The sequence below is a fragment of the Lynx rufus genome, unplaced genomic scaffold (genome assembly GCF_022079265.1).
Source record: "Lynx rufus isolate CCGP_SWC_20201006 ecotype Redwood Valley unplaced genomic scaffold, mLynRuf1.p SCAF_36, whole genome shotgun sequence".
Lineage (NCBI taxonomy): Eukaryota > Metazoa > Chordata > Mammalia > Carnivora > Felidae > Lynx > Lynx rufus.
The window spans coordinates 1,645,597-1,669,949 of record NW_025814852.1 but is presented as its reverse complement, the minus strand read 5'-3'; the positions used below and the strand labels follow the sequence as shown (position 1 = coordinate 1,669,949).

The following is a 24,353-nucleotide window of genomic DNA, read 5'->3' as shown; positions in this document are numbered from 1 at the left end:
GTTGTCCCGCCCAGATCCACGGGGGGTGGGGGGAGTCCGCCCGGCGCCAGGGAGGCGGCAAAGTCAGGTTGCGGGGGGCGTGTGCGGTCTTTGCGAACCCCTGCCACCCTGGCGCTCCTCGCGGTGACCTTGGACCTTGCTGGGGGAGGTGGGGAGTGTGCCTGCTGACGGGCCGTCCAGGGTGCTACGCGGGGGCTCCCGGCACCGGCCCCAGTGCCGCGGCGGAACGGCGGCCGAGCGACAGCGCACGTGGTCAGAAAGATCTCCGGGGCGCAAACAGGCCGTACCCGAGGAGCGGGCCTCATGCCACACGCAAAGAACTGGGTCAGATGGACCCCACCGGATTAGGTCTTGGAAGGTTTTTCCTCTCCTTCGTGCCTGTTTAAACCCCATCGACTAAAAAGCCGCCGCGCTCTCTAATCCCCCACAGGTAGGGTTTATGGTCCTCGTCCACTCTGAAGATTAGGGTGGCCGGCCGCGCAGCAGTCCGGCGGGGAGAGGGAAGGAGGATTACCCAGTGATGGGCGGCAGCTGGCGGCCGGGGAGAGGCGGGCAGGCGAGCCGACCATCGGGGGTCCTCCCCGCGTGCCCACCGTCCCACCCTGCACGCCATCCGCCGCCCTCGGGGACACGCCGAGCGGAGGAGAAAGTGGCCGTGCGCTCAGTGGGGGCCTTCTCTCGGTGAGGCCGGCGAGGCTGACGACAGATGTGGGGACCTGGGCCGAGGCCGGGCCCTCCCACCCAGAACCACAACTAGCAGCGAAGGAAGGGCTCACGTGAGCCGCGAGGGGCTGCTGTTGATTAAGACGGATTCCGTCTCAGAAGCGCGTCTTTTTTTTTTTTTTTCCAATTATTTTGCTGCATTTCTTTTAATGCCGACGTTTAATCTGTTCTAATCTCAGTCTTGTTTGTTGGCTCAATCCCCGTATTAGTTGTCTGAAGGGAACCGCGGGCGCCAGCCTCATGCCCGCCCCCCTCTCGCTGACGTGAGGGGTCCTCATTTCAGTGAGGTGCGGCTGTTTCCTTCTGCTGTCGGGTGGGGGGGGGGCGGTTGTTTCCTGGAGCGAGCGTGGTGTTCCCGGAACGTCTTTAGGGCAATGCCGGGGCGCCCCTCGCCGGCGGGCTCAGCCAGCCCGCGGCCCCCGGAAGGTCTGACTCGTTGTCCTGGGTGCCGGGGCGCGTCCCGGGGCGCGTCCTGCGTGTTCGGGCCAGCCCCCCCCCCCACCCCCCCCCGCCCCGGGCGCAGGGCCGCTCCTTCTGGCTCGGAAGGCGTCTGGGCTCAGGCTCCCCGCCCGCCCGAGCCCGGGGTTCCAGCGGAAGCCCTGGGACGCACCCCACAGGGCTGCCGGTGTGTGTCCCCTCTCTCGCTGCAGGTTTCGAGGGGGACCCACAGGCAGTGCTGCAGAACATCAGGAGGTACGTTCGCACCTTCTTCGGCTGTAAGGAGTGCGCCGAGCACTTTGAGGAGATGGCGAAAGAGTCCATGGATTCCGTCAGAAGCGCAGACCAGGCGATCCTCTGGCTTTGGAAGAAACATAACTTCGTAAACAACCGCCTGGCGGGTGAGCAGAAGCCACAGCGGCGTGGCCGGTGTGAGTGTGGCTGCGCGCATGGGCCCCCCAGAGCGCGTCCTGCCGCACACGCACTGATGACACCTGACCTCTGCCACCATGCTGGCTGCCCCGGGGATTGCCAAGGGTGACCCCGCCCCTCCAGGCTGCCAGCGTCCTTGGCTTTCCAGACGGTTCTCCCCCTTCTGGGGCTCCTGGGCTGCGTGGAAACGGACACGCCGCCTCCCCCTGGGGTCACCGCCAGGCCCCCGAGGACGTTTGGTGCTGGCAGTCGTGGATCGTGATCACTTGTCAGTAAACGGTTTTTGTGCGATTACAATCTGCTCTCAGACTGGGAGCAAACCCCTTGAAGCAGTTTTGTTCCAAGACCAAATAGGGTGCATATATTTTCTCAGAGTTAAGTAATTCAAACTGTTCCCAAATCAGTGGCAGATTAAAATTAGGCTTAAAAATAATTCCACTGACAAATAAATCTTAATAGAGATGAAGAGAAAATTCCACTAAACTATTGGTTTTTGTTTAATCCACCGCATTATAAAACATATTATAACTAAAGCACTAAAGAAAATTGGTTTTTCTTTGCGCTCAGAGCTGACCGCTGTGGCTCCGGTCGTGCGGCCACAGCGCCTCTGTGTTTGCCGGGGGTTTGCCCGTGGCCGTCAGCTGCAGGGCAAGGCGTGTCCCCCGCGGCCCGGGTTCAGAGCCCCCACGCCTCTGCGTGTCGGGCCCGCCCCGCTCCAGGCGCCCTGCGCGCCCCCTGAGTCATCGCGTCCCTCCTGGATTCTGTAGCCACCCTCCCCCCCCCCCCCCCCCCGCCCATGCTCCCCGGTCCCACCTCTGGCCTCCGGATTGGGACCCGGGCTCCCTGGAGGCCCCGAGACCTGCCCGGACCTCCCCGGGTCTGTAACGTGAGTGTGTGTCGGTCCCAGGCAGGGCGGCTGGGCCCCCGTGGTCCGCACGCCCTCCCGCCCGTGCCTGCGGGCAGAGGAGAGGGTCTCCGTGGCTTCAGACCCATCAGACGGAGGCATTTCGTCCACGTTTACTTGCAGAAGCACCGGCAGGGCCGCAGGGCGGGGGAGTCCGGGAGCCGAGGGCCACTCTTGCTGTGCTCGCGGCCCGTGTGGTCCTCGTGTCCGTCTGGCAGAGGCCCGGGGCCGGCCGACCCGCGGCCTTGCGCGCACGTGTGGCGCTGACACGCGTCCGGGCACCACGCAGGCATCGGCACGCGGGGCGGGTTCATGTTTATTTACCGTGTGGAGCCCGTGCCGGCCAGAGGGCGCATGCACGTAAAGCCGTGCTGCGTGGTTCCGTTTTGTGACCGCACGTTTGCACGTGTGGAGGGGAAGGGCTCGTCCCACTGGTGTTGCGTCTGGAGCAGAACCGGGAGCGGGCTCTGCCAGGTTTTCTGCACACAGGCAGCCAGGTTTCCCTGTCGCGGGCGGGCCTCACGCCCAGAGTCGTTTTTGGAGATCCTCTTGGGGTTTGGGGAGGGTCGGGGGTGGGGGGGGGGCTGCACACGCCTGAAGCGCCTTGGAGCCGTCTGCACCGCCGGCATCCGGGGCAGGCGTACGGGTGCGGGTGGGACATGCACCGGATCACGTGGGGGCCTCGGGGTCTCGGGGGGACAGAGTAGCTGCGGGCGGGGGCAGGCCTGGCCAGGCGTGGAGCCTTCCCACCATCGTGGGTACCGGGGGGGCCAGGCGCCCGTGCAGGAGTGATGGGAGGTCACGGTGGATGTGGGGGGACGGGGGAAGGGTTCACGGGGCACGGGTCAGGTCATCAGGAGGCACCTCGACTGTCGCTCTCTTTCCCCTCCTAGGCCATCTGAGCGAGGACCCCAAGTTTCCGAAGGTTCCGTGGCCCAGCCCGGACCTCTGCCCAGCCTGCCACGAGGAAGTTAAGGGCCTGCACAGCTGGAACGAGGGTCAGGTGCTCCTGTTTCTGAAGCAGCACTACGGCAGCGGCAACCTCGTGGACACGTACGCCGAGGACCAGGGAGACGCCAGCGACGGAGGCGGCCCGCCCGGGGGCGGGGAGCGCGAGAGGGGCCACGCTTCCCCAGAGAAGCCTCGGGGGGACCAGCGTGCCGAGAGTGCCCGTCCACCCAGCGTGCTGCCTCCCAGAGCCCGCCTGTCCGAGGGGTCACAGCTCGGCCTGGACGGGAGACTCCAGAGCGTGAGCTGGGCTGAGGGCCGCAGGGAGGCAGAGGCGGTCGTGCCCTTCCTCGGGATGGGCTTCTCCAGCCTGGACATGAGCCTCTGCGTCGTGCTGTACGTGGCCTCGTCCCTGTTTCTGATGATGATGTACTTCTTCTTCCGGGTGCGCTCCAAGCGATGGAAGGTCAGGCATCACCGCCCGTCCGTGTAGAACCGAGCGGGACCACAGAAGCGCCTTGAGAAACAGCCCCACCGCGCCCCTGCAGCTTTAACGATGACGATCAGGGATTTTATAAACACATCAGACCTGGTTTCATACCAGATAGCGTCTCGGGCCCCAAGTCCTCGTTTAATGAACGGTTTTCCTGCCGAGGACGAGCCGCTGTTTGTGGGGCTGACTGCTGTCCGGGGGTCCTCCCTGGACGCCTCTACAGATCCGACCGCAAAAAGACATCTGTATTTTTACCCTTCTAGATCTGAAAACACGAGTGGGCGTCCAGGCCAAACGGACAGAATTCTTCCCGCCTGCCTTCACCCTGGGTTTCTAGACGCACGTCGCGTTCTGCACCCTGGCTTGGGGTTTGGAGCACAGCCAAGCCCTTCCCTGCACCGGGAGGCCACCGGGCAGTGTCTTGCCACCAGCCGCGGCCGGAGCAGAGAGGGAGCTCGGCCGCCAGCGCACCCCACCCCCGGCCGCCTCTCGAAGCCAGTCGGGTCCTCGGAGATTCGCTTGTGTCTGCGCTTTTCAGCTGCTTGGTTGTTTGTGCCGAAGCCGCTCACAGCCAAAGGGACGACTTCTTCGTCACCCTCGTGCTCTGCAGGCACCTTTTGCTGCAGATGCAGAGTCTGGAGAAAGAGGGAAGGGAAGAGGAGGGTTCGCGGTGTTGCTGCATTGCAAGAAACACCCCCCCAGGCCGCTTGGAGCGGAGGCTGGGGACAGGATGGTCGCAGAGGCAGGGCCTGTGTTAATCTGGTGGCAGGACAGCAAACGGCCCGTCCCATGGCGCCAAGGGCGGAGGGCGTGGGGGACACACTCCTCCGGAGGGGAGTCCGCAGGGGGACGAGCCCCTCACCCTCTGTATCACATGGGGCGGCGCCTGCAGGATCTGCCGGTGACCTGAGAGGGTAGGACCTGAGGGCCCGGCGAGACGGTGACGCCGGTGGCCCCCCGGGGGTGGCCTGTCCTGTCCTCAGCATCTTTAAGGCCAAATTTCATCCCCCTGAAGCTGTTTTATGAAGGGTCCTGGCACAGGGCCCCGGTGCCCCAGGTTTTGGTGATTGGCTTTTTTACCGTTTGATGATTTTAGCACATTATTCGTCAAACCCAAGTGATTTAGAGGTAAGTTTGCCTCTGAAGACGTCAGCGGACAGAACGGACTGTGCCGTTCTCGTCGAGATCCTTTGTGACTGTCGGTCTGTCCCACAAACTCAGATGTGTCTGTGCTCTCGTGTCCGTGAGGTTCTAGTCTTTCCCACTCTGCCTAGTGTGTGCTCTGTGTTTACTGACCACAGTTGGCCACCGGCCTGTACGTGTTCGGGTACCGCAGGCTGGGGGCGGTGGGCTCTCACGGCCACGGCCTCGAGGCCGGTGGAGCTGGGCCCTCCCTGGGCGGCCATCAGAGCTTTCTTTCTGTTTGACACCTTTTTAACCCCCAGAAGCCTGTGTGTTTCGTACGTGGTCGTGTGCTTGGGTTCCTGAGGACCCCGTATTGTTTCCTTTCATTTAAAAAACCAGGCAGATTTACACACAGAATCCAAGGGGAAACACTTAGCACCGTTAACTAAACTGCCTTTTGGTTCACGTCAGATGCTTTTTCCTGCCGAGTGAGTTTCCTCACGTGGTGTGAACCGGCACCAGGTGGCAGGACGCGACCACTCCCAGAAGCGCCACGAAACCCGTCGGAAAGGCAAGACTGGCTCTAGGGTCCCTCACAACATCGCAGTCGAGGTCACCACCGTTTGAGGGACAAGTCTGAGGCTCCCTGAGGGGCCAGGCTTCCAGTAGTCCGCGGGCAGTCCGGGAGAGGTGGTTTGCCGAGACGGCCCCGCACGCGTGTCCCGCGGGCGCCTCATGTGGCCTGCTCAGAACCGGGCAGTACGTTTAGGCAAGGTTTAAGGTCTGTTTTCTAAAGTTGTAAGTATTGAGACTAATGAATTGACTAGTTCGGTAATTTAAATGGGTATTTATTTTTAATGGAGGGATTTTGATTAAAAAGAAGCTAATTGACATGGAAATGTCTGGAATTTCTTACCTGCAAGGAAAGTGAACGTTTTGTATTTAAGTGAACTATACTGTGCACATTTTTTAAATAAATAAATCTGACATTTGAGAAGATTGTAATTCTTTCGAAACTGTGAGCTCCCTGGAACAGTGATAGGAGTCGGGGTGCGGAAGGGAGCCCTCCTTCCCTTCCGGAGTTTGTGGACCGGACAGCTGAGATTCCAGAGCCTCTTGTACTGAACCAGACGCTGAGGTGGAAGGCGAAAACCGGACGATGAATTATGGATTCTCTTCCTGGGGTTGATCTAGCTGGGAGCCGCCCGCGGGACAGCGGTTTTGGTTCAAGTCACGCGGCAGGCAGATGGACCGAGATGGGACGACAGCTGAGACGCATGTGAATTGCAGGACTTAGGGCACCAGGGGCGCCCCGGTTAAGGGAGCCTCTGAGGAACCCTGGGAGAAGGGAGCCCCCAGGCACCTGTTTGTTGCCTCAGAGCCTGAACTGGTTTGGTTTCTTCTCCTGCCTCTACCTTTTTTTGGGGGGGGGGGGGCTGGGGGGTCCCCAGTCACATGTGGCTTCCCAGAGACCTGCTGGCTGCGGTTGCTGCGGATTCACCTTCCCAGCCAGGCCCTGTGGAAGCTGGTAGGTAACCCCCTCCCTGGCACAGGCAGCCCCTGGTGGTGCCAGCTGGGCAGGGCACTGACCGTTCACCACTCCCGGCCTGTGTGGTGCTGGTGTTCGTGTAGATCCCCCACCTGGTGACCCCTTTACAGCCCTGGAGTCCTGAGGAGTGTCTGTGGGGGTCTCTCCGGGTGCTCCTCCTCAGCTGTCCTGGGGGCGTGGGGTGGGGGGCCTGCCAGCAGGAGATCTGGGCGAGAGGTTGTGAAGGCAACAGGTTCCTCAGGCCAGCAGCAACAGCTCATTGCTGAGCCACACGTGGAGCCAGGGACTCATGGGGGCCTGGGCTGGAGGCCAGTGGGGCTGGAGGGGCCACCTGCCGAGTCCTGGACTCTGCCACGCAGGGCAGGGTGGACCGCCCACTCACTTCAAACCCCAAGCCTCTGGGCTGGCCTGGAGCTCAGGGCAGAGCCGGCAGGACAAGCTGCCTGCAGCGGCAAAGGGAGGGGCCGTGGGGAGGGGATAAGCCTGGCTGAGGGACTGAGGGTCCTGGGGGGGGGGGGCGGTGGGGGTGTGGCCTGGAGCCTGAGGAGAGGAAGTGGGTAAGGAGGAATCTGGGGGAGGGTGGGGAAGCTGGTGGAGAGACCAGAGACCTAGGGAGGTGGGGAAGTGAGGAGGAGGGGCTGGGTTAAAGGCAGGCAGAGTGGGGGTAGGGGGTGGGGGACAAGGGCCTGGGGAGGTAGGGACATGGGCAGGGCAGGGGGGAGGTTGGTGCAAGGACAGAGGACCTAGGGAGGTGGGATGGTGGGGAGGAGGGCTGGGGGAAGAGGGTGGTGGGCGGAGTTAGAGGACGTGGGGAGGGGTGGGGGACAGGGGGCCTGGGGAGGTGGGGAGGTGGGGAGGTGGGCAGCCGCGCGCCTCCTTCAGCACCGCGGACAGCGCCCGGGGGCCCAGAGTCTCCCGCCTGGCCACACCGCGCACCACAGGCTCGCCGTTCCGAGGCTCCCGGGACCTTGGGGAGCTCCGAGCCCTCCCCCGGGGTGGCAGAGGAGGAGGGAGGAGGGCTGCCCGGGGCCACTCGGGCCTCATCTTCGGCCTGGTGGTCGCCATGCTGCTGGAAACCGAGCTGGGTAGAGACAGAGATCGGCCCGGGGCCCCCGGGGCCGCTGCCGTCTGCACCTTCGGTGGGACTCGGGGTAAGGACCCCCGTGAGCCCCTTGGCCTCCAGCCCGAGCAAGAGCACCCACAAGGGGAGAAACGGCAAGGGTGGCAGAGCCAGGCGGAGGGACAGCGGGGAGGAAGGGGCCCAGGACAGCAGAGAACAGAAGGGGCCCTGCAGGCGCTGCTGGGGCGGAAGGGATAGGGCAGAGTGAGGGGGCGCCAATTTCCTCCAGACTCCACGCCCCTCAGCTGTCCCACACAGACCTCCTAACCGCCCAACAGTGCAGAACTGGGACCCCTGGGCTGGATCTCCCGCCTGAACCACCCTCCCTAAGGGCCACTAGATTGCCATGGACGTTGTGAAATAATGGAGGCATTGCCGGCTGGCTGGCCAGATGCTGAGCGTGTGGGGCCGCCGCCACCTCCCGGACCCGCTGTCTGCTTGCCCCTTCCCCCCTCGAACCACACTCGGTCCCTCTAGGCAGGCCTCTGCAAGCAGCTGACACTCAACAGGCGACACCCCAGCACACCCAGCACCCACTCGGCTCCCTAGCGTGTGCACCCTTGCCCTGTCCTCTGGGTAACAAGTGTCATATGAGCCTTCGCTCAAAACCGTGAGACTTCGGGTCTGCTGGGATCTGGGAGGCGCTGTGTCCTGCCCACATCCTTCCAGGCTGGTCCCCTTGTTGAAGCGCACAGACCCGGCAACTGGAGGCCAGGAGAAGGAGCGTAGGACTGCCCACTCTCAGTCCCCGGTGGAGGGACCTGAAGGCTGGCATAAACCCCGCGCTCCCCAGCACTGCCTGGGGTGCCTGCCCTCACCAGCCCCAGCCCACAATGGCCCCACACTGCTGTGTCTTAATTATTGGACCGGTGGCAGGATATTGGAAAGTTAAGTGTGGGACCTGCATTCTGGGCAAGCTGGGGCGCTGTGGGTGAGGAGGAAAGTGAGGGCGGACCCCGACTTTCCCAGCTCTGTCCTTCCTGACCTGAGTCTTGGCCGCGTGTCCAGGCCGAGGACACCGGGTGTATCTGCCGGGAATCGCCCTTCTTCTCTGCGCCCATTCTGGTGGCGGTTCTCAGGGTGGGGCTCAGAAGCTGGTCAGTGCGGGGAGGTCTGAGGTCCTGTCTGGCTCCTGGTGGCTTGGCTGAGAGCCTTTTGGCGCCACACTCGTCCTCGCTGGGTCTCGGGTCGCGTTCTTGCCGACCAGACGTTGTCACCAAGCCTCCCAGCCCCGTCTCTCAAGCGGCTGTAGGACTCGGCTCCTTCCGGGACCGCCCTCCCCGGACCCCGAGCCTACCCGCGAGCGTGCACGCCGGAGCCCAGGCCTCAGCCCGCGGCTCCGGGCAGGTTAGCTGCGGGACCGGGGCAAGCGCCCGCGGGCAGCCCTGGCCCGGCTCCTCCCGTGACTGTCCCCGCCTTCGGGCCGGGCACTCGGGGGGCGCCCGGGCACCCGGAGTCCCCGCGCAAAGGCGCGCAGAGCCGGCGGACGGCTGGGGCGCGTCTCAGCGACCCCCCCCCACCCCGGCCCCGCCCCGCCCCGCGTCGCGGCCCCGCCCCCCGGCCGCTCCGCCCTCCGCGCGGCCTGAGGCTCCGGGCCCCAGGGCGGCCCGCGGGCGCGGCGCCCAGCAGCGCGGGGAACAGCTCGGACACCAGCCTGGGGCCACCGAAGCCGTGGCCTCGCCGGGCCCCGGGAAAGTTCGGGGCGGGAGAGCAGCGGCGCCAGGAGACGGGTCCCATGGAGGCGCGCGGGGAGCTGGGCCCCGGCCGCGAGTCGGCGGGCGGCGACCTGCTGCTGGCGCTGCTGGCGCGGAGAGAGGACCTGCGCCGAGGTGGGTGCCCAGGCGGAGCGGCCGCCGCGGGGACAGCCGGGGGTCCTCGCTCCTTTCCGGGCCTGGCCACGGAGGTGGCGGCAGACAGGGGACGGGGGAGGCCATGGGTGCAAGGGCCCCAGCAGCGAGTTAGCGTCGGGGCCCCTGGAGCTGTGTTGTCGGCTGCGTGGTCGCAGCGCGGCACTGCTCAGGCCGGAGAGTCCGTGGGGTCCCAGGACCGATTGAGCAAACCCTCTCCCTTATCAGGAGAGTAAATGGATAGAACCGCGCAGCTCAATGACCACGGGGCAAGAGGATCCCCGAGAGGGCCGACCCCACCCAGACCCTCCACACTTTCGGGGGGGGGGGCGGGAGAAAGAGAGGCAGAGGCAGGGGCCAGGGGGTAGAGCTGGAGCCCGCTGGCAGGTCGCTCCTGGCGGGGATCTTGTCTGCACCCATACGCACCTGCTGACTGGCCGGCTCCAGACGGTTCTCAGGACCGGTCTACAGGAAAGACCCAGCTTCCCGGTCCAGCTTCCCGGTGGCACCAGCCTTGCCCCCCGCTCCCCTGTGCACTGCTTCCAGAGGAGGGCCATCGGCAAACGTTCTCCGGCCCGGGAGACCACGGGAAGGAGACGGAGGCGGGCCTGGGCCGGCGGGGAGTGGCAGGGACCGAGCAGGTGGGAAACAGGTTACATCCAGGCTGGGGGGGGGGGTGGGGGGGAGGCTCATCCGTCCCCTACTTATTTATTTATTTATTTTTCCGACGGTTCCTGGGAGGGGTTGGCCGCAGGGGCTGGGAGGAAGGGGTGGGAGGGCGGAGGGAGAGGGAGGGAGGGGAGGCGGGCTCCGAACGCGATCGCTCAGGAGAGCTGGCGGGGAGCGGGCGGCCGGGCCGAGGCTCCGCTGGGCCCCGCGGGTGCTGAGGGTAGGAGACCCCGCCGAGGCTGGAGCCGCCATGCAGCGTAAGGCCGGGGTCGCAAGGCTTGGCGGGGAGCGCGAGGGGCGCGCGGCGGGAGCGGCTTTTGCAGGACGCGGGGCCGGGCTGGAGGGGGGCGGGGGGCGGGCGAGCTCGGCCGGGCGCTGTCCGGGCCGCGGTGCTGAATCCGCGCGGCGCGGGCCCGACCGGCCACCAGCTGTAGGCCGGCTGCCCTGGCGGCCCGCGAGGGGGGCCCGGGACGCGCGGCGGATGCCCGCGCTCCTGCACCTGGGGCCGCGGTTTGGCCCGACGCGGGATCGCGTCCGTTTGGAGTTTCCCGTCGCTGCGGACGGAGGTCGATCCCGTTCTTTCAGGAGGGAGGCCCTTCTCTGGTCCCCCACGCACTGCGGGCCGGCCTGGAGCGGGAGGGGCCGGCGGCTGGCCAGGAGGGCACCGCGAGGTGGGCACGGTGTTTGCACTGGTTCCAGTCCTGCCGCTGGCTCTCCTCTTCGGAAGACCTTTTCTAAATCAACGGGGACACTCAGCCCACGGGCACCCTGCAAAGCCCTTATGGGCCAGTGGCTCCCAGAGGCCACTCCAGAGTTTCCCCAGCCTGGCTCCCCCAGAGGCCCGCAGTCCCGGGGCAGCAGGACCAGGTGTCCCAGCAACTCTTGCCAGGCACCGGCAATTGAGTCTGGTGACCAGGATGCATTTGTCCAGCCCATGCATAAGTACCCCCCAGGGTTCCCAAAGATGACAAGGACACCAGTGTTCACGTTGGTGCCTGCAGACAGGGCCACGGGGCTGGGTGGCCACGCTTAAACAAGCAATCTCCAGCTGCAATGATATTTAATTGTGCAAAATAATGATGGGGGTTGGGTGGTGGGTGCCCCACGACCATGCCTTGCCTCCTGGTGACGGAGAGAGCCCCTAGGGCGGGATTTTCATTTGAGCTCAACGTGCACCCTCCGTGCTAACTGGGAACACTTTGCAATCGACGGTGTCTGGCCTAACGGGGCGGCCTGGGCCCCTTCCTGCTCAAGGGCACACTTCTAAACCGTTTTCAGTTTCCCCCAATTTTAACCGTGGGCCCGGCTCTGGACTTCGGTGCTGGGCACTCGCTACGCTTGGCAGGCCAAGCAGCCACTCGTGCCAGCTGGGGAAGAGGGGTTGCGGGGAAGGGGGTGTCCCTTGGCAGCCCCGGCCGGCCCCGGAGCCTGGAGCGGGAAGGTGACTTCCATGCTCCCTCTCCGGGCGGCACCCCTGACCGTGGCGGCTCCTCGGCCTGCAGAGATCCCGCTGTGTGCCGGCTGTGACCAGCACATCCTGGACCGCTTCATCCTCAAGGCGCTGGACCGCCACTGGCACAGCAAGTGTCTGAGGTGCAGCGACTGCCACGCGCCCCTGGCCGAGCGCTGCTTCAGCCGCGGAGAGAGCGTCTACTGCAAGGACGACTTCTTCAAGTGAGTGCGGCCGAGCGCGCCGGCGGGGAGGGCAGGGGGGAAGTCTGCTCCCGCCAAGCCGGCCCCTCCCGCCACCCATGTGGGGAGGGGGCAGGGGCAGGGGTTGGGGCAGCTCCACCGCAGCCCCGGCCTGCGAGGCCGGGCGCCTAATTTTTCCTAGGTAATTAATTTTGTAAATCATGGGAACAGTCGTTCAAAAGATAACCCCGGTTTGCAGAACTTGATTGGATTTACTCCCTCTTAACTCTGGTCTTGTTTTTGTCCTTAATGCTCGGGAGGGGGTGCTTTCCAGGCACAAGCCTCGGGGTCTAAGGGACCTGGCCCACGGATCCAGCTTCCTGACCCGGCCCCCAGGGACCCTGGGTCCCTTCTCGGTATTCTGTGCGGCTCCGCCGAGGCTGCCGGGCCGGTGATTTAGAGGCAGGGCCGGGGTGAGCCTCCCTCCTGAACCGCCCAGCGCGGCGCCCCGCTCGCCGCTCTCCAACCCGCTCCGGGCGAAAGGAGCCGCCAAACGCCGCGCTGAGCCGCGCCCTGTGCGTCCCGCAGGCGGTTCGGGACCAAGTGCGCCGCGTGCCAGCTGGGCATCCCGCCCACGCAGGTGGTGCGCCGCGCCCAGGATTTCGTGTACCACCTGCACTGCTTCGCCTGCGTCGTGTGCAAGCGGCAGCTGGCCACGGGCGACGAGTTCTACCTCATGGAAGACAGCCGGCTCGTGTGCAAGGCGGATTACGAGACGGCCAAGCAGCGCGGTCAGTGGGCGGGTCCACCCACCCTCCTGTCCCCGTCTGCAAAAGGAGGCTGGCGCCCGTCGGGTCGGGGCGCGGAGGGATCCCCACGTCCAGCGCCCGCCGAAGCGCGCTCGCTCGGGGACGCGAACTTAAGCGCCTTCCCTGCAGGCCTGGGGTGGGGACTGGGGCTGGAGCCGGGTGGGGACAGTTCGCAGAGCGGCCGGGGTCTCGGCGGCCTCTTCACTCGCGGGCGCAGGGAGGCTGGTCTGGCTTGGGTGGATTATCACCCCTGGTCTGAGTTATCGCCCCGGACCCTTGACCGCGAGGATCCGGCCTTACCCACAGCCTCGGAACAAAGAGCAACCGGGAGGAGGGGAGGTGGGAGGCGCGGGCGGGCGGGGGCCGCGCGTTCCTCCTGGCGGCCCAGGTCGCGGCGCAGCCGCCCCTCCGAGCGGGCCCGGACGCGCGCCAGGCGCGTCTTTCCCGGGGTCCCCGCGCCCGGCGGGGTCGGGGGGTGGGTGGTGCGTCGGGCGGCCGAGGCGCCCGGCCTCACCCCAAGCCCTCGCGGTGCAGAGGCGGAGGCCACGGCCAAGCGGCCGCGCACGACCATCACGGCCAAGCAGCTGGAGACGCTGAAGAGCGCCTACAACACGTCGCCCAAGCCCGCGCGCCACGTGCGCGAGCAGCTCTCGTCCGAGACCGGCCTGGACATGCGCGTCGTGCAGGTCAGCGCCCCGCGCCCGGCCGCGCCCCCACCCCCTCCGCTCCCCGCCGCCAGGCCGCTCGTCACCCCCACCCCGCCCCCGCCCCGCAGGTGTGGTTCCAGAACCGCCGCGCCAAGGAAAAGCGACTCAAGAAGGACGCCGGCCGGCAGCGCTGGGGCCAGTACTTCCGCAACATGAAGCGCGCCCGCGGCGGCTCCAAGTCCGACAAGGACAGCGTCCAGGAGGAGGGGCAGGACAGCGACGCCGACGTCTCCTTCACCGGTAACGGCGGGGCGCCGGAGCCCCCGCATCCCCGGGAGCCGCAGCCCGGGAGTCCCGCGGCACCTGGGCCCATTGGGCGCCCGGAGCCCGCAAACTGAACTTCCTCGCTAGGGGACCGTTGATGGACCCTGGCCCCCACCGTCCCCCAGCCGTGGGGTTTGGCCCCTGGGGCGCTGCTCAGCTGCTGCCCTGGGGGTGGACAGCCCCCGTGGGCCACGTGTCCCGCAGCAGGCTTTCTCATGGGGAAAGGGTCCAGGCCAACCCTCTGGTTCCTGGCCCTTGCGATGATTTTTTTAGGAAAGTGGGCAGCACAGTTCTGGGGTAAGTGATGAAAAGTCTTGGCTGTTTGGAGAGGGGGGAGCCCACCCTCCTCTGTGGGGTCTGATTGTCTCAGTCTCGGTGCCAGGGAGACCTCTTTCTTACCCCTTGATGCCCGTCCTCAGACAGTTTCTGCAAGAGATTCTTTGGCTGCACTGTGACCTTGGGCAATGAGTCACGCTGCCTCTCTGAGCCTCAGTTGAGCTGTCTGCAAAATGGGATTAGTGGACTCTGTGCTACCTTTCCCAAAGCCGTCTGGGGACTGTCCTGCAGCTCTGGGTTTTGACTGGTTTTGCTCCCCCCAGGGGATCCCACTGTTCCTCAGATGCTGGGTGGGATTGAGCTGCACAAGCCCAGGGGCCGAGGGCAGCAGGAGTTCTAAGTGCAGAAGAGGCGGGCCGGCCACTGCTGGGGGAGGGGCACTGAGGGCAGGAGGGGGAGGAGGGCGGGCCCTGAGCTGCACAATCCACTTCCGTTGCAGATGAGCCGTCCGTGGCCGAGATGGGCCCTGCCAGCGGCCTCTACAGCAGCCTGGGGGAGCCCACCCCAGCCCTGGGCAGGCCCGCGGGAGCCCCGGGCAGCTTCCCGCTGGAGCACGGAGGCCTGGCCGGCCCGGAGCAGTACCGCGAGCTGCGGCCCGGCAGCCCTTACGGTGTCCCCCCGTCCCCAGCTGCCTTGCAGAGCCTCCCTGGACCCCAACCCCTTCTCTCCAGCTTAGTATACCCAGATGCCGGCTTGGGCCTGGTGCCCGCAGGGGCCCCAGGTGGGCCCCCGCCCATGAGGGTGCTGGCAGGAAACGGACCCAGCTCTGACCTGTCCACGGGGAGCAGCGGGGGCTACCCCGACTTCCCTGCCAGCCCCGCCTCCTGGCTGGACGAGGTGGACCACGCTCAGTTCTGACCGAGGCCCCCGGCTCCCCCGAGCGCCGGCCATGAGGGGTGAGGGCTGCGGTGCCGCCCCCCCCCCCAACCCCCGGCTGGGTGGCCTGGAGCCGCACGGCCCTCCTTTCCCGAAGTCCTGGACCTCCGCGGGATGCAGGTGCCACTGGCAGCAGTGGGGGACAGGATGAGGGCCTCGAGAGAGGGCCACACCCCGCAGCCCCTCCCTCGGGCGCAGAGGGCGTCCCCCTCCCTGGACACGGGGGCCGGCCCGCCCGCGGCCGCCCAGCGAGCCTTGTTTTGTAAGCAGATTCCTCCCTTTATGGACCAGTTAACTGGACGCTTGCTGTTTCTAGAGCCGAACCATCACCCGCCCAGGCTGGGCCTTCACTCCGGGCCTCGCTCCACACCGTCCTCAGGCGGGAAGATGCTTCTGTTTCTAAAATCAAGAAAATAGCACGAACCGTGCTTTTATTTCCCAAGCTCCATCTGCCTGAGCTGTGTAGCCCCGCGTGAGGTCGGAGATGGGTCGGTCTCCTCTCTCCAGGCAGGCGGTGGCCGAGGGGGGGGCCACGCCTGTGTCCTTCCTGGTCCCTCCGGGAGCCTCCCTGACCCCAGCCCCCACCTTCCCAGGACCCTCCTCTCCCCTCTTCCCTGGGGCTGCTGGCTCAGGATCTTTCTGTTCTTGACTCCACTGCCCCTCCGAAGAGACGCCACTCCCGGGCGCCCTTCTTCTCCACGAACAACCTTTAAGGCCGTGGGGACCTCCCTCCCTGTCACAGCCGCCCCCAGGCCCTCAGCGTCCAGGCCACGCCCAGCCCACCGATTTCCGTTGCCAAACAGCCTGCGGCTTTCCCTCTGGGAGCCGCTCTAACTGCCTGAGGATGGGGCGCCTCCTCCGCCCCCGACAGCGACAGCGTGTAGCCGCCCGCCCCAGACTCACAGGCCGGCCGCGGGTGAGGCCCAGCTATCCCCACAAACGTGCATCCCAAGCTACCTGTTGGTTCTGTGGACGTCCCGTGTTTTTATTTACTCTTTGACCGTCAGCTCTTTCCAAGACTTCAATAAATTTGTCGGTTATGGTCTAGAGGGTCCGTGTGTTGAGTGGGGCTAGGGGTGCGTGGGGCAGAGGGGGCAGTTCTCCGGAAACGGGGAGGCCGGTTGGAGTGGCCGCAGCTCCTCCTCAGGGGTGGCACCTGGTGTCATTGGGCCCCTCTGTCCCTGGATCTTGGCCAAAGTTCTGAGCACCGGAAGGAGACGTGGTGGGAGAAATGGGGGGGGGTGCTGGGGCCGGGTCCCTGGGAGAGACAGGGGCTGGGGTGGCCCGGGAATGTGTTCACAGCTGGAGCGGCACCGGCGGTGAGGACGGTGTGGAGTCAGCTGGTCAGGAGGTTCACGGCACGTGGTCGTGGGGGTCTTGCCAGCTTGGACTCCACTCCTCGCCATCTGTGACTTGCTGTGTGATGCTGGGGAAGTGAGCCGCCCCCTCTGAGCCCTCCTGCGGCGAGGTGGAGACAGAGGTGGCAGCCCCTCCAAGGGAGATGTAAGGAGAGGGTCTGTGCGCTTGGGGCCGCCCCTCGCCCGGCAGGTGCGCCACCGGAGGGCACGACCCGGCCCTGTGGGCCTCCACTGCATTTGGGGCACCGGGGCGGTCGGGGGAGGGGGGGCGGATGAGCAACCAGTGCAGGGAAGAGGGGTTGACGCTGGGAAGGAGGGGCGGCGTTCCTGGGAGGAAGGTCCCGGCAGCTGCAGGCTCACGTGCCCCCACAGGGCAGCCCCCGGGACAGGGAACGGGGAGGCACCAGGAGAAGATTCGGGGCAGGACGCAGGGGCCCCGAAACCATTCCGTGGGGGGGGGGGGCAGGGAAGAGCCAGGTTAGGGCAGGAGGGTCGGAGGCACCTACCGGGAGCAAAGGCGTGGCACCCGGAAGTGTGAGTGGTTCTGGGTTAGTGGGGGGGGGGGGGATGGTGCTCAAAGGTCAGGGCCACCCAGGGGGTGGTGGGCGGGGTCCTGGAGGGGAAAGGGCGCCCCCGGGGAAGAAAGAAGCCTGCTCGGAGTCGGGATCTGGGGGCCCCGGTGGCGCAGGAGCCGGCGCTGTCTGACCTGGTGGCCCCGAGGGGGCGGCCGTAAGTCCTCAAGTCGCCCCCTCTCCTGCTCGAGCCCCTCCCCCAGGCCGCCCGGGACCTTTTAGGCGCTGACAGGTTAATAAAGTGCTAAGTGTCCCCGCGGGGCCCTCCGCCTGTTGGCAGTTGCTGCCGAGCGCGCTCCAGCTGGCGGCGCGTCGATAATCCCGGAGCCAAGTCAGTGCCGCGGAGCTGGGGGCGGGCGGCCTCCCCCACCCCCGAGACCCCCGGGGCCGCCCAGCCCGAGCGCGGAGGCCCTGGCGGGTGTCGGAGGGGACACGCGCGACGTACCCAGGCACCTGGCAGATGTGCTCGGCCATCAGACCCACAGCCGCCCCGTCCCCGCGGAGCCCCCCGTCCTCCGTCTCCCCATCCGAGCAGAGCGCCAGCTGGGCAGAACCACAGCTCCCACGTCCCGGGACCACAAAGCCCATTAGCCGGGTGGGTGTGGGCGGCCCGGGGCTGGTGCGGCGGCGGGAGGGGTGCCCAGGGGGACCCTGCCCAGGACGACCCGCGTTGCTGGTGAGGAGGAGGGCAGCCGCCCGGCTGGCAGACGCTGGGGTGGGGGCGCCCTGTCGCGGATTCGGGGCCCCCTTGAGCTCGCGAAACTTTTTGTGGGGAAGGGCGGGGTCGTTCACTATTTTTTTCTTTTTTCCTTTTTGAAGCAGGCTCCACGCGCAGCGCTGAGCCCAGCTCGGGGCTCGAACTCACAACCCCGAGGTCAAGACCTGAGCTGAGATCGAGTCCGAGGCTCAACCGACTGAACCACCCAGGCGCCCCTGTTAACTTCTGAACCCAGCGATGTATTACATTATCAAGCGTGAATACCTGAATAGTGTAAATGATAACATCAGCCGACACATAAAGGGTCTTCCCTTAAGTATAAAATTTGCACAGGGGACATCTCCCTCCGTGAGACCCGCTCCCCTCCCTGCTTCACCTCCCTCCTCGCCACCCCACCCCCCGCAGGACTGGCCGGCTTGTTGGGGGACCGGCCCCCCAGATGTGGGCAGGAGGGGGTTGGGGTCCACACCCTGGGGACTTGCCTGCTTGAGTAGCAAGGCTATAAATCAGTGGGTTTTCAAAGGAATCAGTCTGGAACGCTAAATCCCAGGGGCTGTAATGATCAATTCTTTAAGCCCATAATTGTTCAAATTACTCTGAGCAACATAAAACATTAATTTTAAGAAATTTAATAGAAAAAAGCTCTTTAAATCCGCAACGAGATAAATGACACCCAGCACTGCGACCTTTCTCCATACCTTGGTGACATTGAATAATCTGAAAGGTATTCACATTTTCATTCTTCGTGGAAAATGTTGACAAGCTTTTGGCCGTGGGCGAGGTGTGCGGCCGTGCGGAGGGCCCCCTCCCCCTAATTAATGGGGGAGCCACGGCTTCATGAAGCAGGATTTTCATCAGTCTGCCTGGGCGACGTGGCAGAACCCACCCCTCTTGGAGCTGAAGCAACATGGCTCATTTTTTACCATAAAGATATTCCCTCCTGACCGGCGGAACCCCCTCTTGGCATTCAAAAATAGACAGGGCGCTAAGAAGCCGCTGTCACGCGGGCGGAGCGTGCGTGGGGCCCGAGGCCAAACCTGAGGGAAAACTTCGGGTTCCGCAGGCCCCAGAGTCAGGGACGCGCGCGTGTGCGATGGGCGTGCGTGAGCCCGTGGGTGTGGCCGTGGGGCTCGCCCCTGGAGGGGTGGCCACAGGCCCCCAGGGGCACGCACAGCCCTCAAACCCTCGGTTCCATGCGCTCCCGAGAAACCGTCCAGGGGAGCTGCCGTGGAGGGCCACCCGCTGACACTTGCCGTGGGGAGCTGGGGCTGAGCCAGGTCCTGGAGAAGGCGGGAGGGGGGGGTGCCCCTGGCTCCCTGCCGAGCCCCTCACGTCTGTCCTTAGGGGCCTTGTAGAGCCAGGCACCAGAGCCCAGGGTCGGGGCGAACTGGCCCAGGCTCCTCCCAAGCTGTGTGACCTCGGGCACTGGCTCAACCTTTCTGAGCCCGCACACAGCATCACGCCCTGGCTTCCCGGGTCACTGCGAGGGGAACAGGCTACGGGCCCGGATGAAGGGCTGGGCAGAGGTGGGGACGCAGAGGAAACAGCCCGGCCAGACCCGCGGCGTCCCCGAGACTCGGGGCTCTGTGACCGTGAGCACGCAACCCCCGCTCTGGGAGGACAGGGCTCTGAGCCGTGGGGGGTCTGGGTCGGGGAACCTTGTTGGGTTGTCACAGGGGGTCAAAAAGCGCCTGGCCCGCTGCCCTGACTGTGTCACATCAGAGCTGCTCCGAGAGGGGGGATGGGCGGGCTGCCCTGGGACCTTCCTCCGTAACCTGTAGGTCTTGGTGGCTGTGAGGGAAGCGGGCTTGTGTGCACAGGCCCCTCCCCACTTCCGATCGGAGCGCCCAGGTCGAGGTGTCCTCTGAGCCAGGTGCCGGCGTGGGGGGCCCAGGCCACCGCAGGAGTGTCTCATGTCCTTCTGCCCCCCTCCAGCCCGTGTCGGCCCCAACAGTGGGTGAGACGGAGGCAGGGGCGGGATTGCTGGGGGAGGTCATGCACTCAAGGTGATTGGTCTGGAAAGACCCCAATCCAGAGGAGACGCTGTCGCAGAGGGGTCCTTCTCTCTGAAGGGTCCCCTGCCCCTGAGGGTCCCCTGTCCCCGAAGGCCTCTTGTCCCTGAAGAGTCCCCCATCCTTGAGGGCTCCCCGTCCCTGAGGGGTCCCCATCCCCGGGGGTCCCCCATCCTTGAGGGCTCCCCATCCCTGAGGGGTCCCCATCCCCGGGGGTCCCCCATCCTTGAGGGCTCCCCATCCCTGAGGGGTCCCCATCCTTGGGGGTCCCCCGTCCTTGAGGGCTCCCCGTCCCTGAGGGGTCCCCATCCCCGGGGGTCCCCCATCCTTGAGGGCTCCCCATCCCTGAGGGGTCCCCATCCCCGGGGGTCCCCCATCCTTGAGGGCTCCCCGTCCCTGAGGGGTCCCCATCCCCGGGGGTCCCCCATCCTTGAGGGCTCCCCATCCCTGAGGGGTCCCCATCCCTGGGGGTCCCCCATCCTTGAGGGCTCCCCATCCCTGAGGGGTCCCCATCCTTGGGGGTCCCCCATCCTTGAGGGCTCCCCATCCCTGAGGGGTCCCCATCCCTGGGGGTCTCCGATCCTTGAGGGCTCCCCATCCCTGAGGGGCCCCTGTCCCTGAGGGTCCCCAAACCTGAGACCATCATCCTGTCCCCCACATCCACGGCCTGTCAACTGTGGGCCGAGAGGTGGCTCCTCGTCCGTGACGGGGTGATCTAGTCAACAGCTCAGGAGGAGGCACGCACCAGGGGCCTCGAGGGAAATCGAGTCAGAACCGCAGTGTGAGAAGCCACCGGCGCCCCACGGGACGGCTACAAAGCAGGGCAAAGCGGACAGCAGCAAGTCCTGGCAAGGACACGGAGGACCGGGGCCTGGCGTGCTGCTGCCGGGGACCTGGGGCCGCAGACCATGGGGACGGCAGCCCCCCGCCTCCTCAGACACCTGGCGGTTCCACGCCCCCGAAGAGCTGAGAACAGGAGCCCAAACAGACACCCGAATACGAACGTTCATGGCAGCACAGCAGCCCAAAGGTGGACACAGCCCGACGGCCATCAGGCCATAAATCGATAGGAAAAGCGGGCCCGTCCTTGTCGTGGCAGCCGTGGCGTAGCACCAGCCGGGAAGACAGCAACGCGCCCACGCGCGCCACGGCTCCACGGACCTTGAAACAGCCTGCGGCTGAAAGAAGCCGACACAGAAGGCCACGTGCTGTGTGATCCACGTTACAGGAAATGCCCAGAACAGGGACAGCCACGGACACGGGAAGACGCGGGGCCGCGCGGGCGTGGGGTGTGGGACGTGGCCGCCGACGTCGGCCTTGCGCGGTGCCGGAAACGGCCCCCGGAGCGCGGAGGGCGCGGGCCACACGCCGCGGCACGGCCGATTTGACCACGTGGGCCTGTCACCTGCGGGGCGGGGAGAGAAGGAAACCCAGCGGTGCCCGTGGGGGGTGTCCCCCTGCTGGGTGGCGGGGAGGCCCCGCCGTGGTGGGACGTGCAGAGTCCACGCCGCCCTGGGCCCAGCGGGCGGTGCAGGGGGGCGGCCCTGGCGGCAGAGGGACCCTCCCCCGATGAGCACAGCTGGCCTGGGACTCAGTGCCCCCTCCCCGGGAAAGGGCCCGTGTCCGGGGAGGTCTGACCCGGTGGCTGAGCAGAGAGGGCATCTCCAGCCCCCAGACGCACCGGCCGCCGGCCTGGTGGTCGTCGACAGAGTGGCTCCGTCCTGTCCCCTAGCCTAAAGCTCTCCCGGAGACCCCTGACCATTGTCCCGAGGGCCAGCCCGCCCTGACCACCAGCTTTGTTTGAACTCCAGGAAGGGCAGGGGTCGAGACCCGTGACGTTCCAGGGTGACCCGGCGAACACGCCCTTTTCACGTGCCCCCTCCCCCATTTTTTTCTCTGCTGGCAGAATGCGGGCTGCAGACGGGGCGGGCGGAGTCTGCACTCTGGAGAGGCTCTCCTCGGCCTCCCTGGAGGACAGGAGGCGGGTGGTCAGCCGCCACCAGCTCTAAGCCGCGGGGGCCTCCTGTCCCCCCCCCCGCCCCCCACGACAGCTGGCAGGGCCTAGAGAGGGATGGCGGAAAGGACAGCGCCCCTTGAGCCCCACCGTGTGCTGGCATCTCACGTGGTACTCACTCTACTCACTCTTCCTGGAGCCTGAGGTCGCTGTGTCCACAGCCACCCCGCCCCAGGGCCCTGGCACCCTGGGGCGGGGTTTGGCGGGAGCCCCCAGACTGTTCCCCTGGGCGAATGCCAGCCCCCCCGCCCCCCATAGCCAGGCCCATCCTGGGGGCCGCCTTAGAGGGCCTGGTGCTGCGAATCTCCTGGTCTTCCAGAAGATTCCTTCTCAGCTCCCTCAGCCAGAAACCCCTCTGTAGTTTACAGCCAAGACCCCCAACAAGCCTTTCCTTGGGGAGGGGGCAGCGGCTCCTCTCTCCCTGACAAATGTTTCCATCGGAGTTCTGGCTAATCTTCAGAATGACAAGGTTTAAAATTTAATTAGCAGGTTCCTCTTATGCAAACTCTCCTCATTAAACTAAGTGTCCTATTAGTTAAAACGAAGCCCCGTGGGGGTTGGGTTTGGATATATGGCTGGCAGGGCAGAGACCGACAAGCAGGCAGGAAATCCGATGGTGGGTAGGTTGACTCGGCTGCTGCCGGTTGGGTCGTAACTCAGGGGGGTGGCTTCTCTCCCAGTCCTTCCGGTGGTGACGTCAGGCGTCAGAACCCGGGGCTGGTGGTGGGGCCACTGCCCAGAGGGAGGACGGCATGGGTCCCCACCAGGTCTCCGAAAGGCGGGCAGGCGGCTGGTGGGGGCTGCCTCTGTCCCTGAGAGGCCACTGGGTCCTGCTGCCCTGGGCCCCTCCCTGGGGACCCCTCCCCTTCCCCCGGCCCATCTCTGCCCCATCGGCCCCAGGAGCTGGAGGGCATCCGATGGGGCTGGGGGCCAACGCCAGGGGGTGTGCCCCGGGAAGAGGCCTGTCCAGGCTCGCACCCGGCCCGGTGGCTCTCATCCCCCACCCCTACATCTGGCCGTCCTCTCGCCCATCTGGCCCTTTGTGCGTGGGCCACAGGCTGGTGGGCAGGCACTCCACGAGGGTCCAGGAGGGGCCGCGGCCCGCCTCCCCCAAGGGGCCTGGCTGGCCCGCCTCCTGTCACCGTCCTTTAGCAAATCCTCTGAGGAATTTCTCAACGGAGCTGTCTCTCCCGACTTCAGGGGATGAGAGGAGCTCCGGGCCCAGGGTGGAGGGGGGCGGTGGTGGGGGGTGGAGAGCTGGGCAGGGGTGGGGGGGCTGCTACCTCCAGCCCCCACCCATGTTATTTCCTGCTAACTCAGAGTGTAGAACCGTGTGGGATTAAGGGACTGCATACACGGCTTCCTGTTTTTGTCTTGGTCAAAATAACTCCAGCCCAGTAGTCTGTGATTCCAAGTAAAATGTTTAATTAACTGATTTCAACTTTTAGGTTAATCTCTTATTAACTTCGGGGGCCACACTGGAAAACAAGAAGACCGGTCTCTGCGTTTTTACGCTTGGTGCGTGTTTAGACACATCGTGACTCGTGAGACTCCTCCCTTTGCGTCCGGCGGCTGAGGTGACGCAGCTCGCAAGGTTGGAAGCTGTGGGTTGGGTTAAATGTTTAAGAAAACTGAATCGAGGGGTAGAAGTTCCCTCACATTGTTCTGAGAGTTTCCTAAGCTTCATAATTGACTCGTATTAGTAAATTAACTTGAGAACTTAGCAGACTTTCAAGTTAATCAGATTTTTGAAACACCAAAATGATTACACTGAATAATCTCTTTTTTTTTTTTTTAACATTTATTTATTTTTGAGAGAGAGAGACAGCGTGAGCAGGGGAGGGGCAGAGAGAGAGGGAGACACAGAATCGGAAGTGGGCTCCGGGCTCCGAGCCATCAGCACAGAGCCCGACGCGGGGCTCGGACCCGCGAACTGGGAGATCATGACCTGAGCCGAAGCCGGACGCTCCACCGACTGAGCTACCCGGGTGCCCCTCGAGTCACCTTTTTTTTAATGCTTAAAACAAGGAACGTTTGGAAGCACACTGTCCTTGGCCACCCGCTTTCCCGGCCGCGAATGCAACTTCGTCCCAGCCCCCGGGGCCCATGCGCAGGGACTTATGTGGAAAGGGCCATGTCATTGAGTTGAGATGAGGTCACACTGGGTCGGGATGGGTCCTAATCCAGTGACTGGTGTCCTGAGGGAGAGAGAAATTGAGACACGGACACACACGGGAATGTGGCTTCAGGAGGACAGAGGCAGAGACAGAAGGTTCGGGGACAAGCCAAGGGCCGCCAGGGGAGGCCTGGAACCCAGGCCTCGGAGCCCGAGGGAGGAACCAGCCTGCCCACATCGTGATTTGGGACTTGTGACCTCCACAGGTGGGAAAGAATGCAGGCGTTTTCATCTACCCTGTGTGTGGTACTTTGCCAGGGGCCCTCCTGGTCAGCCGCTCGGTGCTGACACCACCCCTGTGGTGTGGGTCCCTCTAGTCCCCACTGCCTGCAGGCCACAGGGTGAGTAGGCCACAGGAAGGGGCCCAGGGTACCTGCTGGAGTCCCCGGGGGGCCTGGTGCTTCCTTCCATACCAGCTGGGTTGGTCCTGTCCCTGTCCCAGGCTGTCCCTCCCTGGCTGTCCCTCCCCCTGCCCCAGGCTGTCCCTCCCTGACTGTCCCTCCCCGGCTGTCCCTCCCCCTGCCCCAGACTGTCCCTCCCCAGGCTGTCCCTCCCCCTGCCCCAGACTGTCCCTCCCAGGATGTCCCTCCCTGGCTGTCCCTCCCCCTGCCCCAGACTGTCCCTCCCCAGG

The 24,353-nt window shown here is 65.3% G+C and overlaps 2 protein-coding genes across 3 annotated transcripts in view; both read left to right on the top strand.

Annotated features, from left to right (window-relative positions):
• Positions 1–6,057, top strand: part of QSOX2 (quiescin sulfhydryl oxidase 2) — a gene marked incomplete at its 5' end in the record, with an annotated part of 30,515 nt that extends 24,458 nt beyond the window's left edge. The window contains 2 exons of the mRNA XM_047093712.1: positions 1,374–1,562; positions 3,391–6,057. Coding sequence (XP_046949668.1) covers positions 1,374–1,562; positions 3,391–3,938 — 737 coding nt within the window. The remainder of the gene's footprint in view (positions 1–1,373; positions 1,563–3,390) is intronic.
• A 1,618-nt stretch (positions 6,058–7,675) lies between these two features.
• Positions 7,676–14,922, top strand: LHX3 (LIM homeobox 3). Of its 2 annotated transcripts, none has more exons than XM_047093891.1 (6): positions 7,676–7,763; positions 11,751–11,922; positions 12,469–12,671; positions 13,224–13,375; positions 13,465–13,636; positions 14,436–14,922. In XM_047093891.1, exons 1-6 carry the CDS (start codon positions 7,676–7,678, stop codon positions 14,852–14,854), a joined length of 1,206 nt encoding a protein of 401 aa, XP_046949847.1. In that variant the 3' UTR covers positions 14,855–14,922. The 2 variants fall into 2 exon arrangements, with proteins under 2 accessions (XP_046949847.1, XP_046949846.1); XM_047093890.1 differs by lacking the exon at positions 7,676–7,763 and adding an exon at positions 9,468–9,561.
• The last annotated feature ends 9,431 nt before the right edge of the window (positions 14,923–24,353 follow it).

What these genes read in the sequence shown, in the direction of transcription:
- LHX3 (XM_047093890.1), top strand. Translation starts at nt 9,468, where the DNA reads ATGGAGGCGCGCGGGGAGCTGGGCCCCGGCCGCGAGTCGGCGGGCGGC. An exon ending in CGAGACGGCCAAGCAGCGCG is followed by an intron (nt 12,672 to 13,223) that starts GTCAGTGGGCGG and finishes CTCGCGGTGCAG; the next exon opens with AGGCGGAGGCCACGGCCAAG. An exon ending in CGCCGACGTCTCCTTCACCG is followed by an intron (nt 13,637 to 14,435) that starts GTAACGGCGGGG and finishes CTTCCGTTGCAG; the next exon opens with ATGAGCCGTCCGTGGCCGAG.